The 13,618-nt window shown below is 43.0% G+C and overlaps 1 protein-coding gene across 2 annotated transcripts in view; it reads right to left on the minus strand.

Moving 5' to 3' along the window:
• SPECC1L (sperm antigen with calponin homology and coiled-coil domains 1 like) overlaps positions 1 to 13,618 on the minus strand; it is a 151,434-nt gene that overhangs the window by 69,171 nt on the left and 68,645 nt on the right. For both annotated transcript variants that reach the window (XM_030219076.1, XM_030219077.1), the window contains one exon: positions 615 to 688. In XM_030219076.1, the coding sequence (XP_030074936.1) occupies positions 615 to 688 (74 nt within the window). The remainder of the gene's footprint in view (positions 1 to 614; positions 689 to 13,618) is intronic.

A 13,618-nucleotide genomic window follows, 5' to 3' on the forward strand; every position in this document is an offset into this window, starting at 1 on the left:
GAGAATTATTATATAGGATTGTTTGCAAAAACTTAATAAACACGATTATAAATTTAAAAAAAACTAATTTTCATGTGTCATCCACACAAAAAAAGACCGAGTGGGCTGGATTTACATGGACAAGTGTGCACAATATCACACATGAAATCCAGGCACAGCTCCAAGCCATGAGGTATGTCAGTGCTGGAAGTGCAATATGGCTGGATGACCATACACTACAGAAGGGAGACAAAGAGTATTAGAGCAGGTCTCTCTTAAAACCTTCATTCAGTAAAAGGTAATAGCACTGTGTAATTATCGGACACTAAAGGGGGAGAGCTCAAGTCTGTCTTTAATACAGTAGCATTGCATGCTGTACACTAGATCTCAGGGCACTGCAGGATAATGTATTGTTTTTGTTTGTAAGTCTGCTGTTGTCTTATGATTCTCTGTACTTCATCTAGAAATACTGTGGGTTATAACAAATTTAAATAATGTTTCAGGGTCATCTGCCTTATAGACCCGTTTTGTTTGTGGTCTGTGTGGTCTCCAAGATGGCTTTTCAAACCCCCCCCCCCCCCCCCCCCTCACTTCTCTTGTACAGAGTTTTGAACTTGTGGCAATTTCAAACCTACCCGCAGTTTCCGGTTTAAAATTTTGATTTCCCTCTCCATGTCATGTTTCTGATCCTGAAGTTTTTTAACAGTGTCTGGGGAAAAGAACAGACAGATCATGTATCAAATCTTATCTCTGTAGTTCAATGCACATGAGAAGAGTAGCGTACTAAAGAAATGAGGAATAGGTTACAAACATTTCTGTGCATGCCAAATGTTTCTGAATACATTCTTGCCTCCACTGGAAGACAAGACACCAGCAGAACAGCATGGCCAGAAAACTACAGCAAAACAGACTATTTTATGTAACCAATATTATATGTACAGGCTCATTTTAGAAAGAGGACGCCCATCTTTTGACACAAATCGGAAGATGGGCGTCCTTCTCACAGGGTTGTCCAAATCAATATAATCGAAAGCCGATTTTGTACATCCCCAACTGCTTTCCGTCGCAGGGGCGGCCAAAGTTCAAGGGGGTGTATCGGAGGCATGGCAAAGGCGGGACTTGGGCGTGCCGAACGCATGGACGTCCCTGATGAGCACTTGGACGACTTTACCTGGTCCTGATTTTCTTATGACCAAGGCACAAAAAGGTGGCTGAAATGACCAGATGACCACTGGAGAGAATCGGGGATGAGCTCCCCTTACCCCCCCAGTGGTCATTAACCCCCTCCCACCCTCAAAAAACATCTTTAAAAATATTTTTTGCCAGCCTCAGATGTCATACTCACGTCTGTGACAGCAGTATGCAGGTCCCTGGAGCAGTTTTAGTGGGTACAGTTCACTTCAGGCAGGTGGACCCAGGCCTATCCCCCCCTACCTGTTACGTTTGTGGAGGAAACAGCGAGCCCTCCAAAACCCACCAGAAACCCACTGTACCCACATCTAGGTGACCCCCTTCATCCATAAGGGCTATGGTAGTGGTGTACAGTTGTGGGTAGTGGGTTTTAGGGGGGGGGGGGGTTGGTGGGATCAGCAGACAAGGTAAGGGAGCTATGTTCCTGGGAGCATTTTTATGAAGTCCACTGCAGTGCCCCCTAGGGTGCCCGGTTGGTGTCCTGGCATGTCAGGGGGACCAGTGTACTAGAAATGCTGGCTCCTCCCATGACCAAAGGGCTTGCATTTGGTCATTTCTGAGATGGGCGTCCTTGGTTTCCATTATCGCAGAAAATCAGAAACGACCAAGTCTAGGGATGACCATCTCTAAGGACGACCTAAATTTCAAGATTTGGGCGTCCCCGACTGTATTATCGAAACAAAAGATGAACGCCCATCTTGTTTCGATAATACAGGTTTCCCCGCCCCTCCACTGGGATGTTTTGCGAGGACGTCCTCAACAAAACTTGGGCGTCCCTTTCGATTATGCCCCCCCCCCCCACAACCAACTAAAAAAAATTTCAAGGTGGTTTACAAATTCAATGACAACAGCTAACTTAAAACAATAAAGTCAAACAAAAGACAATGACACAACAGGAATAAAGTTACACTCCTTGAAGAGAAGAAAAAAGGGACACAAAGAAAAAAAAGCTAATTAAAAAAAGTTAGTAAACAGCCATCATACTGCCTCAATCCATTTAACATCTACAAGAAGGAAATCAGAACCTCAACCTCCATATACTTCTAAAACGTGGAGAAAACAAAAAAGCTTTAATAGCTTTTTAAAATTCCAAATGACAGTGCTTGCTTCATAGATCATGGGACAAAATTCTATAGGGTGGGCTGCCAGATAGGAAAAAAAAAACCTAAGTGCCTAGTACAGTACAGTCTAATTTTGTACAGTAGTAGGACCAACAAAAGTAATTCCTGCAAGGACCTGAGAAATCTCAACGGCTTATAAGAAATGAGCAATGAAGAAAAATAAAGGGGGTTAACCTGAGGAAAGGGCACAAAAAAGTCAGCTTAAAATTTTTTTAAAATTTGATTCATGCAGCAAGGCAGCGTGCTTCAATCAACTCAATCAGTAACACAGTCACGCTGTCAAATCTATTCGCACCACATTGCACCTACACTGTCATTCTGTGTAAGCTGAAGTCGCCCAAGATTAGTTCATTCTAAACTCCAACAAAACACTTGGTAGAGACCTCCAATATTTATTTATTTAAATTTTGCTCACACCTTTTTCAGTAGTAGTTCAAGGTGAGTTACATTCAGGTACTCTGGATATTTCTCTGTCCCAGGAGGGCTCACAATCTAAGTTTGTACCTGAGGCAATGGAGGGTTAAGTGACTTGACCAAGATCACAAGGAGCAGCAGTGGGATTTGAACTGGCCACCTCTGGATTGTAAGACCAGTGCTCTAACCACTAGGCTACTCCTCCACTATGCATTAACTATTAACACAGTTCAGGTTGTCTCTGAGAAATCTTCCACTGCTTCCAGCCTCATAGTAATATAGTAAATAATAGCAGACACAGACCTGAATGGTCCCATCCAGTCTGCACATTATCAGTTCATAATTAAACAATGAATGTGATATAAAATACTTGATCATGGTCTTTCTTTGGCATTTCTGGGACATAGACTGTAGATGTCTGCCCAGCACTGTCCTTACATGCCAACTACTGGAGTTGGTGTTCAAACCCACTCCAGCCCATCCAAATTTGTTTTATTTGCGGGACACAGACCATAAAAGTCTGCCTAGCTCTATCCTCACGTTCCAGCTACTGAAGCTGCTGTTGAAGCTTTTTCCAGCCCATCTTAAACCGGATTACCATATACGGGGATACAGACCGTACACGTCTGCCCAGCACTGGTCTTAGTTCTTCACAGATGGAGACGCCATCTACGTGTCACGTGACACATCTACACACATGTAGCCATTTAAAGATTTTTTTTTTTAATACCATTTTCTAATTAGAGATCCTCTGTGTTTATCCCACACCTATTTGAATTCCATTACCGTTTTTGTCTCTACCATCTCCCTCAGGAGGGCATTCCAGGCATTGACCACCCTCTCCATGAAAAAGAATTTCCTGACATTTCTCCTTCTTTCCTCTAGGGTATACGTATTCAGGTCTTCTAGTCTCTTCTCATATGTCTTTTGGTACATGCCCCTTACCATTTTTGTTGCCTTCCTCTGAACCGCTTCAAGTCTTTGTACATCCTTAGCAAGATACAGCCTCCAAAACTGAACACAATACTCATGTGGGGCCTCATCAACGACTTATACAGCGGCATCAACACCTCCTTTCTTCTGCTGGTTACATCTCTATGTAGCCTAGCATCCTTCTAGTTATGGCCACCACCTTGTCACACTGTTTTGCTGCCTTCAGATCCTCAGACACTATCACCTCATCTTTTAACTCCTGCAACTGCAGTGCCTAAGAGCTGGTGACAGCAATTATATGGGTACACTCACCCTTTGCTCAATTCTATCTAAAGCAATATACTGTCCTTCCTCCCCTCCCCCACATCTTCTAGGAGACTAGATTACACTACACGGCCAATCTGGCTTTTCGCCCTCTTCATTCTACTGAAACTGCACTTTAAAAAGTTTCCAACGACCCGTTAATGGCCAAATCCAAAGGTCTCTATTCTATCCTCATCCTTCTCGATCTATCCGCCGCTTTTGACACTGTTGATCACAGCTTACTCCTTGATACGTTGTCTTCACTTGGATTCCAGGGCTCTGTTCTTTCCTGGTTATCCTCCTACCTCTCGCTTCGCACCTTTAGTGTACACTCTGGTGGATCCTCTTCCACTTCTATCCCACTACCAATCGGTGTGCCTCAGGGTTCTGTTCTCAGTCCTCTTTTGTTCTCCATCTACACTTCTTCCCTTGGCTCTCTGATATCATTCCATGGCTTTCATTACCATCTCTACGCTGATGACTCCCAGACCTACCTCTCTACCCCCGAAATCTCAACTAACAACCAGACCAAAGTTTCTGCCTGTCTTTCTGATATCGCTACCTCGATGTCTCAACATCATCTGAAACTTAATATGGCCAAAACCGAGCTTCTCATCTTCTCCCTGTCTCTATTTCTGTAGATGGCACTCTCATTCTCCCTGTCTCATCAGCTCGTAACCTTGGGGTCATCTTCGACTCCTCTCTCTCCTTCTCTGCTCACATTCAGCAGATTGCCAAAACCTGTCATTTCTTTCTCTATAACATCAGCAAAATCCATCCCTTCCTCTCTGAGCACTCTACCAGAACCCTCATCCACACTCTTATCACCTCTCGTCTATATTATTGCAACCTGCTTCTCACCGGCCTCCCACTTAGCCATCTCTCTCCTCTTCAATCAGTCCAAAACTCTGCTGTGCAACTCATTTTCCGCCAAAGTCGCTATGCTCACATTAGCCCTCTCCTCAAGCCACTTCACTGGCTCCCTATCCGTTTCCGCATTCAATTCAAGCTTCTCTTACTGACCTACAAGTGCATTCACTCTACCACTCCTCAGTACCTTTCCGCTCTTGTCTCTCCCTACACCCCCCCCCCCTCGGGTACTCCGTTCTGTGGATAAATCTCTCCTGTCTGTCCCCTTCTCCTCTACTGCTAATTCCAGACTCTGTTCCTTTTTTCTCGCTGCACCTCACGCCTGGAATAGACTTCCCGAGCTTGTACGTCTAGCCCCGTCTTTGGCCATTTTCAAATCCAGGCTAAAAGCCCACCTCTTTGACGCTGCTTTTTACTCCTAACCACTACTCACTTGCCCTGTACCCTTTTATCCTTTACCTCTTAGTTGTTCTGTTTGTCTGTCCTGTTTAGATTGTGAGCTCTTTGAGCAGGGACTGTCTTTTTGTGAATGATGTACAGCACTGCGTATGCCTTGTAGCGCTATAGTAGTAGTAGTACACAGATCTCCGTTACAAGCTGGATATGATTAATGGGTAGTAGACACATGACGCTCTGGAATGGTCTAAGAAAGAGGGAACAATGTACCATTATTTTAATAATTCTGTCATATATAAACAATGCCCGCGCTCAGTCTGGTGTCGGACAGGCTGACTCCTACAACCATTACTCAGTAACAAAAGCAGTTCCCTCACAGCAACATGGCAAGTGGAGAGGTGTCTAACTACAGGAACCACACATCACTCCCTCTACTGGTGAGAGATACGAGGCAAAGATTCTCAAGTGGCTCAAGAACTCCTAGAATGGTCCTAATACAAAATTTAAACACATTACAAAGTTAAACAGGGCAAATCCTTACACTTTAGCGTCAAAGAGAAACCATCTGCATGCAATTCTGAGCCTCAGTCAGATGCAAAAGTAGAAAAAGACCTGATGGCCCATCCAATCTGGCCAGTTACTCCTATCCTCACTGCTAGCTGTAGGGCATGGCTGCTTAAGATCTATCTCCTTATTCAGGATAGGTTTTGTCATCTTCCTCATTCATACACTACCATGCAGAGTCATCAAGGCCCAGAGCTAAATTTGCATGCCATTAGCTCTGATCCTAGGGGTGGCAAGTGCATGAAACATACTGACCTTTTTGAGTTACTAGTATTCATTGTAGGGTCTGTCCTGTATTTGTTGTATTTTGAAGATATGTATCTTAATATAGCCATGCTTTGCCACCTAGGGTCTTTATCAAGGGGGTTATAATTGAATTTTTAAAAAAAAGATACAAAATTCCAAATGCTAGGGGAAATGTGCAAAACCATCCAGCCCAATGATCCAGTGTCCAACATAAGAGCATTTTTGATTTCTGGATAATTTCTTGAGCTCCCCACTGTGTGAACACAAGGTGTAAGGTTGCTGGATGTTTGGTTATGTCTCGAGCTTCCCATTATGTGAACACAAGGGGACCGATGCAGAAATCCATAAGTTAGCAATCTGTGCTAATCTCTATGCAACGTCTTCTAATGCATATGTGAAAACTGCATCCAGTGCAGTAACCACATAGTACACAAATAAGCTGCACTAACAGAGGAGCATGCTGAATCCATACACATACAGATCAGTGTAGCAGTAGAATCAGCTTTATTCTGTACACAAAAAAAACTTGAATCAGCACCTACAGTTGCATGTGCATACATCCATACATGTGGTGGAGTGCTGTTCTGCACATATAAGTTTTGCAATACCAGTATTTATGCACAGAGAGCACTCCAGCACAAACACAGATGTACAGGTTTGCAACTCTGAGGACCGATATAATTTTTGCAATACCAAATTTTTTTTTTTTAAGTTACATTTGTACCCCGCGCTTTCCCACTCATGGCAGGCTCAATGCGGCTTACAGGTACTTATTTGTACCTGGGGCAATGGAGGGTTAAGTGACTTGCCCAGAGTCACAAGGAGCTGTGCCTGAAGTGGGAATCAAACTCAGTTCCTCAGTTTCCCAGGACCAGAGTCCACCACCCTAACCACTAGGCCACTCCTCCACTCCAATTTGTCCAACAGTCAAGAGTTTTAATCTTTCTTACAGCACACCACCTCCTCGGCTCCTCATCCCTGCCTTTTTTTTTTTGATCCATCTTTTTAACAATGCCTGAAAAAAGTTGGAGGCCCTATATGTTCACAGGAGAGAGAGAGAGAGACAGACAGACAGAGAGACAAAATCCTCACTATCACTGAACAAGCAGCTGTTACTCCTCCTTAGACCTGGCTTTTAAAAAATATCCTGTGTTTTGCTTAGTTTTCGGGTCTTCTTGCACAGTGCTTTGAATCTGGGTTTAATAGCTGATGCCTTCATGACTGTGGGATTTAAATAAGCTGTGCACCAATGTCTACTCAAAGCTTGTGTGCAAAGATCCTTATTTTAGAAGCCCTATTTGTGATACAAACATATAAAAAAATTTAGAAAGCTTCTTTTTTTCCACTTGTATAACTGCACTATGTGTAGATTGCAAAGGGACATGTTTTGGGAAGAACGAAAATCTACATGTATTCGCCATTTCAGAAAAAGTGTGTACAGTACCTACAGTACAGCATGTGCCAATAAATAAACAGTGGGATTTACTCTTGCTCACGTGTACGTACAGATTTCTAAAAGTACTCAGAGCCGGTGGTGGGAGGCAGGGATAGTGCTGGGCAGACAGTCTGTGCCAGAGCTGGTGGTGGGAGGCGGGGATAGGGCTGGCCAGACTTATACGGTCTGTGCCCTGAAGAGGACAATACAAATAAAAAAGTAGCACATATGAATTTATCTTCTTGGGCAGACTGGATGGACCGTGCAGGTCTTTTTCTGCCGTCATCTACTATGTTACTATGTTGTGGAACTATGTTACTCCTTTAGGCCAGCACTTTACAGGAGGAACTAAGGGAATTCTCTCTCCTTGGAGTGGAGGAGCAGCCTAACAGTTAGTGCAGTGGATTGAGAACCAGGGAACTGGTTTGATTCCCACTGCAGCTCCTTGTGACTCTGGACAAGTCACTTAACCTTCCATTGCCCCAGGTAGAAAATAAGTACCTGTATATAATACGTAAACAACTTTGACTGTAAGCACAGAAAGGCAGTATATCAAATTCCATCCCCTTTGCCTTATCCCCATTGCTTATTTTCTCCCTCCAAAATTGCAGCCTCTGTTAATTAGAAGCATGTAAACGTATAAGGTTGCAAAATGACAGGCATACAGGTGCAATTTACATGTGTAATTGTGAAACACCAACATGCACGTGTAACTTTTACATAAAGTAAAATTTACCAAGTTCCTCCATTCAATTTTTTAGTGTGTACCTTTATAAAATGGCTTCTCTTACTACACATGCACCCTTGTATGTATTTTTTTTTAAAAGCTTTATATCAGTAGATTTCTTTTAATAAAAAAAGAACTACATAACTATACACATCCTGAACCTCTTGTTCTATGTAAACAGAGCTGAAAATTTATTCTAATATTGTGCTCTACCATAGATGGCCTAAATTGCGCACAAAACTAGTGCACTTTATTACATCAACCCCAAGGTATGAGGGAGCTGGATGCTTATGCACATTCTGCGCTTACCACAGCTGTGTTATATCTCACTCCAGAAATGTGCAGAGTACACAAACTGAAGACAGAACAAGATTTCATCCCGGGAAGGAGAAACTGAACAGAAAAAAGGCATTTGTTTTTATTTATTCATTTACTAGGATATAATAACAGCCTTGATAAAGAGATTCACCCAAGGTGGTGTACTGTGAGTTTTTAGAAGTAAACTGGTATATTCAATTCTCTCTTAACGCTTATTATGAAGTAACCTAAATGCTGAAGTGAATCACTTTCATAATTTATAGTTTCACCACCTGCCTGGATTATTTTTACTTGCATTGGCATCATGCTCAGCTAGTAAGCATGCACGAATTCCTTACAAATAAAATGCAGGTAAAATGGGCTAAAGAGGGGTATGCTGCCATCTGCTGTCACTACACGCTGCCAAACTGGTGAAAATTTCTACACTGCTCTTCTAAGCTATGTGCCAGAGCATGAACCCTGGACAAATAGCAAAACAGAGGACATAGGAAAATACACAATACACAATACTGAGACTTGAATTGTTTACTTTTATTTTTGCAGCAACCAAAGGATACAAACTTATGCAATACAACAGATCACTCAAAAGTTCAGCTCAAGTCCATCCAGCCAAATATCTCGTGTTCAGTTTTAGAGGCTGTACCTCATCAGAACACAAGACTTGAGGCAATTCAGAGAAAAGTGACAAAAATGGTATGGGCTTTGCACCAAATACATAAACTTGATTACCTGTATGTATGTACATGTGTGTGTGTGTGTGTGTGTGTGTGTGTGTGTATATATACAGTGGGGGAAATAAGTATTTGATCCCTTGCTGATTTTGTAAGTTTGCCCACTGACAAAGACATGAGCAGCCCATAATTGAAGGGTAGGTTATTGGTAACAGTGAGAGATAGCACATCACAAATTAAATCCGGAAAATCACATTGTGGAAAGTATATGAATTTATTTGCATTCTGCAGAGGGAAATAAGTATTTAATCCCTCTGGCAAACAAGACCTAATACTTGGTGGCAAAACCCTTGTTGGCAAGCACAGCGGTCAGACGTCTTCTGTAGTTGATGATGAGGTTTGCACACATGTCAGGAGGAATTTTGGTCCACTCCTCTTTGCAGATCATCTCTAAATCATTAAGAGTTCTGGGCTGTCGCTTGGCAACTCGCAGCTTCAGCTCCCTCCATAAGTTTTCAATGGGATTAAGGTCTGGTGACTGGCTAGGCCACTCCATGACCCTAATGTGCTTCTTCCTGAGCCACTCCTTTGTTGCCTTGGCTGTATGTTTTGGGTCATTGTCGTGCTGGAAGACCCAGCCACGACCCATTTTTAAGGCCCTGGCGGAGGGAAGGAGGTTGTCACTCAGAATTGTACGGTACATGGCCCCATCCATTCTCCCATTGATGCGGTGAAGTAGTCCTGTGCCCTTAGCAGAGAAACACCCCCAAAACATAACATTTCCACCTCCATGCTTGACAGTGGGGACGGTGTTCTTTGGGTCATAGGCAGCATTTCTCTTCCTCCAAACACGGCGAGTTGAGTTCATGCCAAAGAGCTCAATTTTTGTCTCATCTGACCACAGCACCTTCTCCCAATCACTCTCGGCATCATCCAGGTGTTCACTGGCAAACTTCAGACGGGCCGTCACATGTGCCTTCCGGAGCAGGGGGACCTTGCGGGCACTGCAGGATTGCAATCCATTATGTCGTAATGTGTTACCAATGGTTTTCGTGGTGACAGTGGTCCCAGCTGCCTTGAGATCATTGACAAGTTCCCCCCTTGTAGTTGTAGGCTGATTTCTAACCTTCCTCATGATCAAGGATACCCCACGAGGTGAGATTTTGCGTGGAGCCCCAGATCTTTGTCGATTGACAGTCATTTTGTACTTCTTCCATTTTCTTACTATGGCACCAACAGTTGTCTCCTTCTCGCCCAGCGTCTTACTGATGGTTTTGTAGCCCATTCCAGCCTTGTGCAGGTGTATGATCTTGTCCCTGACATCCTTAGACAGCTCCTTGCTCTTGGCCATTTTGTAGAGGTTAGAGTCTGACTGATTCACTGAGTCTGTGGACAGGTGTCTTTCATACAGGTGACCATTGCCGACAGCTGTCTGTCATGCAGGTAACGAGTTGATTTGGAGCATCTACCTGGTCTGTAGGGGCCAGATCTCTTACTGGTTGGTGGGGGATCAAATACTTATTTCCCTCTGCAGAATGCAAATAAATTCATATACTTTCCACAATGTGATTTTCCGGATTTAATTTGTGATGTGCTATCTCTCACTGGTACCAATAACCTACCCTTCAATTATGGGCTGCTCATGTCTTTGTCAGTGGGCAAACTTACAAAATCAGCAAGGGATCAAATACTTATTTCCCCCACTGTATATATATATATATATATACACACACACACATATACATACACCCTAGAGGAATGGAGGGACCGGGTGATTTAAAGGTATTAATATACAAAAAAAAATCTTTTCCACAGACAGGGAAGCAAGCAGAACTGAAGAATATGAATTGAGATTTGGGGAAGGGGGGGTTTGACTTGAACGTAACATCAGGAAGCACTTTTTCACAGAGGTGCTGCTGGATGCCTTGGAATGCCTTCCCGTGGGAGGTGATGGAGACAAAAAACAGTAACAGATTTCTGTGTGGGATAAACATAAAGGATTCCTATATGGAAAGAGAATGGAATTAGAACCAAAAGTGGTGCTTAGATGGCAACAAGTAATTGGGAAATAGGGCCAATGCTAGACAGACTTTTATGATTTGTCCCCCGATAATTTCAAGAACAGATCAAGGTCAAGAATGCATATGTTATTTGTCACATCATATTGTATGATATGCGTTTTATTTTCTTAGGCAGTCTGTATGGATCGTGCAGGTCTTCACTACTATAAAAATAACCTCAAAAGAGTGATATATCCAAGATCTAATATTTGACCACTCTGATGTGTACAGCCACAAACATGTTGTATCAAATCAAGATTATCCAGATAAAATGTAAAATCTGCCTTTCTCCAAATATGGGTATCAAAATGATATTAGAGTCCCCAAGCATACAGGGATTAGGATAATATGGAACTAATTCTATTAACAAAGATATCTTCTCTCCATCAGCAGATGATAAAGATGGAGGATAGTAGAGAAGATAGTGTAAATGTCAACTGAAAAAGAAAGGCCTCCGCAGGAGTAAGGTTAGACCTACCTGAGAGGTAGCAGGGTAGAGTCACAGATAACAGAGATCCCCTCCCCTCCTCCCCACATGATACAGCCATTCAGCCTACTAGGTGGGGTAAAGATAGGGTCGAACAATTTGTGTTTGAACACAAGATTTGAAAGATCATAATTGAGGTTTGCAAAACTGCCAACTTTGTGCAGGAAAACTACAGCCCCACCATACTGGAATCTGATTAGTGAACATAAGCCAGGGAAAGAGCAAAGGGCACCACAAAAACTAGCACAACCACAGGAAGAAGTTCGAGAAAACAGAATAACAGTGGCAGGGAACAATGCAATTGCATTTTGAATATTATGTACAGTTCTGGTCGTCCCATCTCACAAAAAGACATAGCAGAATTGGAAAAGTACAGAGAAGGAAGGGTAAAAAGATTAGGATTCAAACCTGAAGCAATGATCAAGGTGATTAGACACAGGTTTACAAAACCAAACTGTACTAGAACAATGGGACACTCAATGAAACTAAGAGGTAGTTCACTCAATGAACAATTAAGATAGAATTTGTGGTGAAGACATCCAGCCGGAGATCTCAGAATGCTATCATTCATCCCTGGAACTACAAGAAATGTATCTAGTTCCCTGGGACCTGTAAGGTATTTTCTGGTGACCCAGAGTGGCCACTACTGGATAAAGAATGGTGAGCTTGATGGCCCTTTTGTCTAACCTAGCCTGACATTCCTTATGCTCTTAAATTGTCTTACTGTTGATAATCCTGGCATAGCCGTATTTCTGTCCAGCCCTAAACCGTGTTTCCCAAACTATCTTCTCTCTATTAAAAGAAAGCCAAAATTATATCTGCTCTCAGCCATCAGCTAATGTTTCCTCATTTTCCATCCTCTTCCTTCTTCATTACTACCCTCCACATCTCCAGTGTACCACTTATAGTGTCCTCTAAGATACAATGGTGAAATATAGTTTTGTGCACATAATTAAATAAGAAATAGCAAAACACCCTCAAAACATCTTCTAACCTCCAAGTGGACCCAGGCACTCTCTCCATCTCCTACCTGTATACCAGAGGTTCTCAACCTTTTTACAAATCTGGACATACAAAAACCCCGTATTCCCCAGGAATGGAGAAATTAGGCCTTACCTGATCATTTTCTTTCCATTAGTCCTTCCCACTATTCCAGAACCTGTGAAATAATTGTGTCCAACTACCAGCAGGTGGAGATAGAAAACTGAAAACTGAGATGAAAAATCTCTTTTGGCAGTCCAACTCCTCAGTATTTACCAGCAGTAAGAAGAAACACAGAATAAACACAACAACTTTAAACAACTCACTAACTTAACACTAACCAGACGAGCAAACGTGTGGACCTCTCTCATCTCTAGATAACTTGTACAGAACAAGATATCTGCAGGAAGCATCATGTAAGGTAACAGTCATTATTCGACCCATTACTTCTAAGTAAAACATCTCAGAAACCAAGAAGTTGTGTCAAAGAAGGCAGGGCACTGCACAGGGAAAGATCCTATGTTGGTAGAGGCATGTTGGGCAGTCTGCTGCAGCCGCTGCCAGTGATCAAGCCAGGTGGGAGGACCCGGGGAAGTGATGGATAGACTGCACTTGCCAGGGGGGGGGTGTCAAGGGACAGACGTGCTGGACTCAAAACAGTGTGGGGAGAGGAAAAGGGAAAGAGAAAGACATTGGCCTGGCCATTAGCTCTTGCTACTGGCTAGGTGTTAAGCCTGTGTACTCAACTGGGGGGGGACCGAGCCAAGATTGGAGGGCCTGGGCCCCATGGCCCCCTGAAGCTACGCTCCCGGGCAGCTATATGGGTAAACACAAGTGCGCTTCCTTGAGATCATGGGTGGTGAGCAATTCTCTGCTTGAACCTAGGCTATGACTGCTCAATGTCTCCATGCAAAAGCAGGAC

Source organism: Microcaecilia unicolor, chromosome 11 (genome assembly GCF_901765095.1).
Source record: "Microcaecilia unicolor chromosome 11, aMicUni1.1, whole genome shotgun sequence".
In the NCBI taxonomy this organism is placed as follows: Eukaryota; Metazoa; Chordata; class Amphibia; order Gymnophiona; family Siphonopidae; genus Microcaecilia; species Microcaecilia unicolor.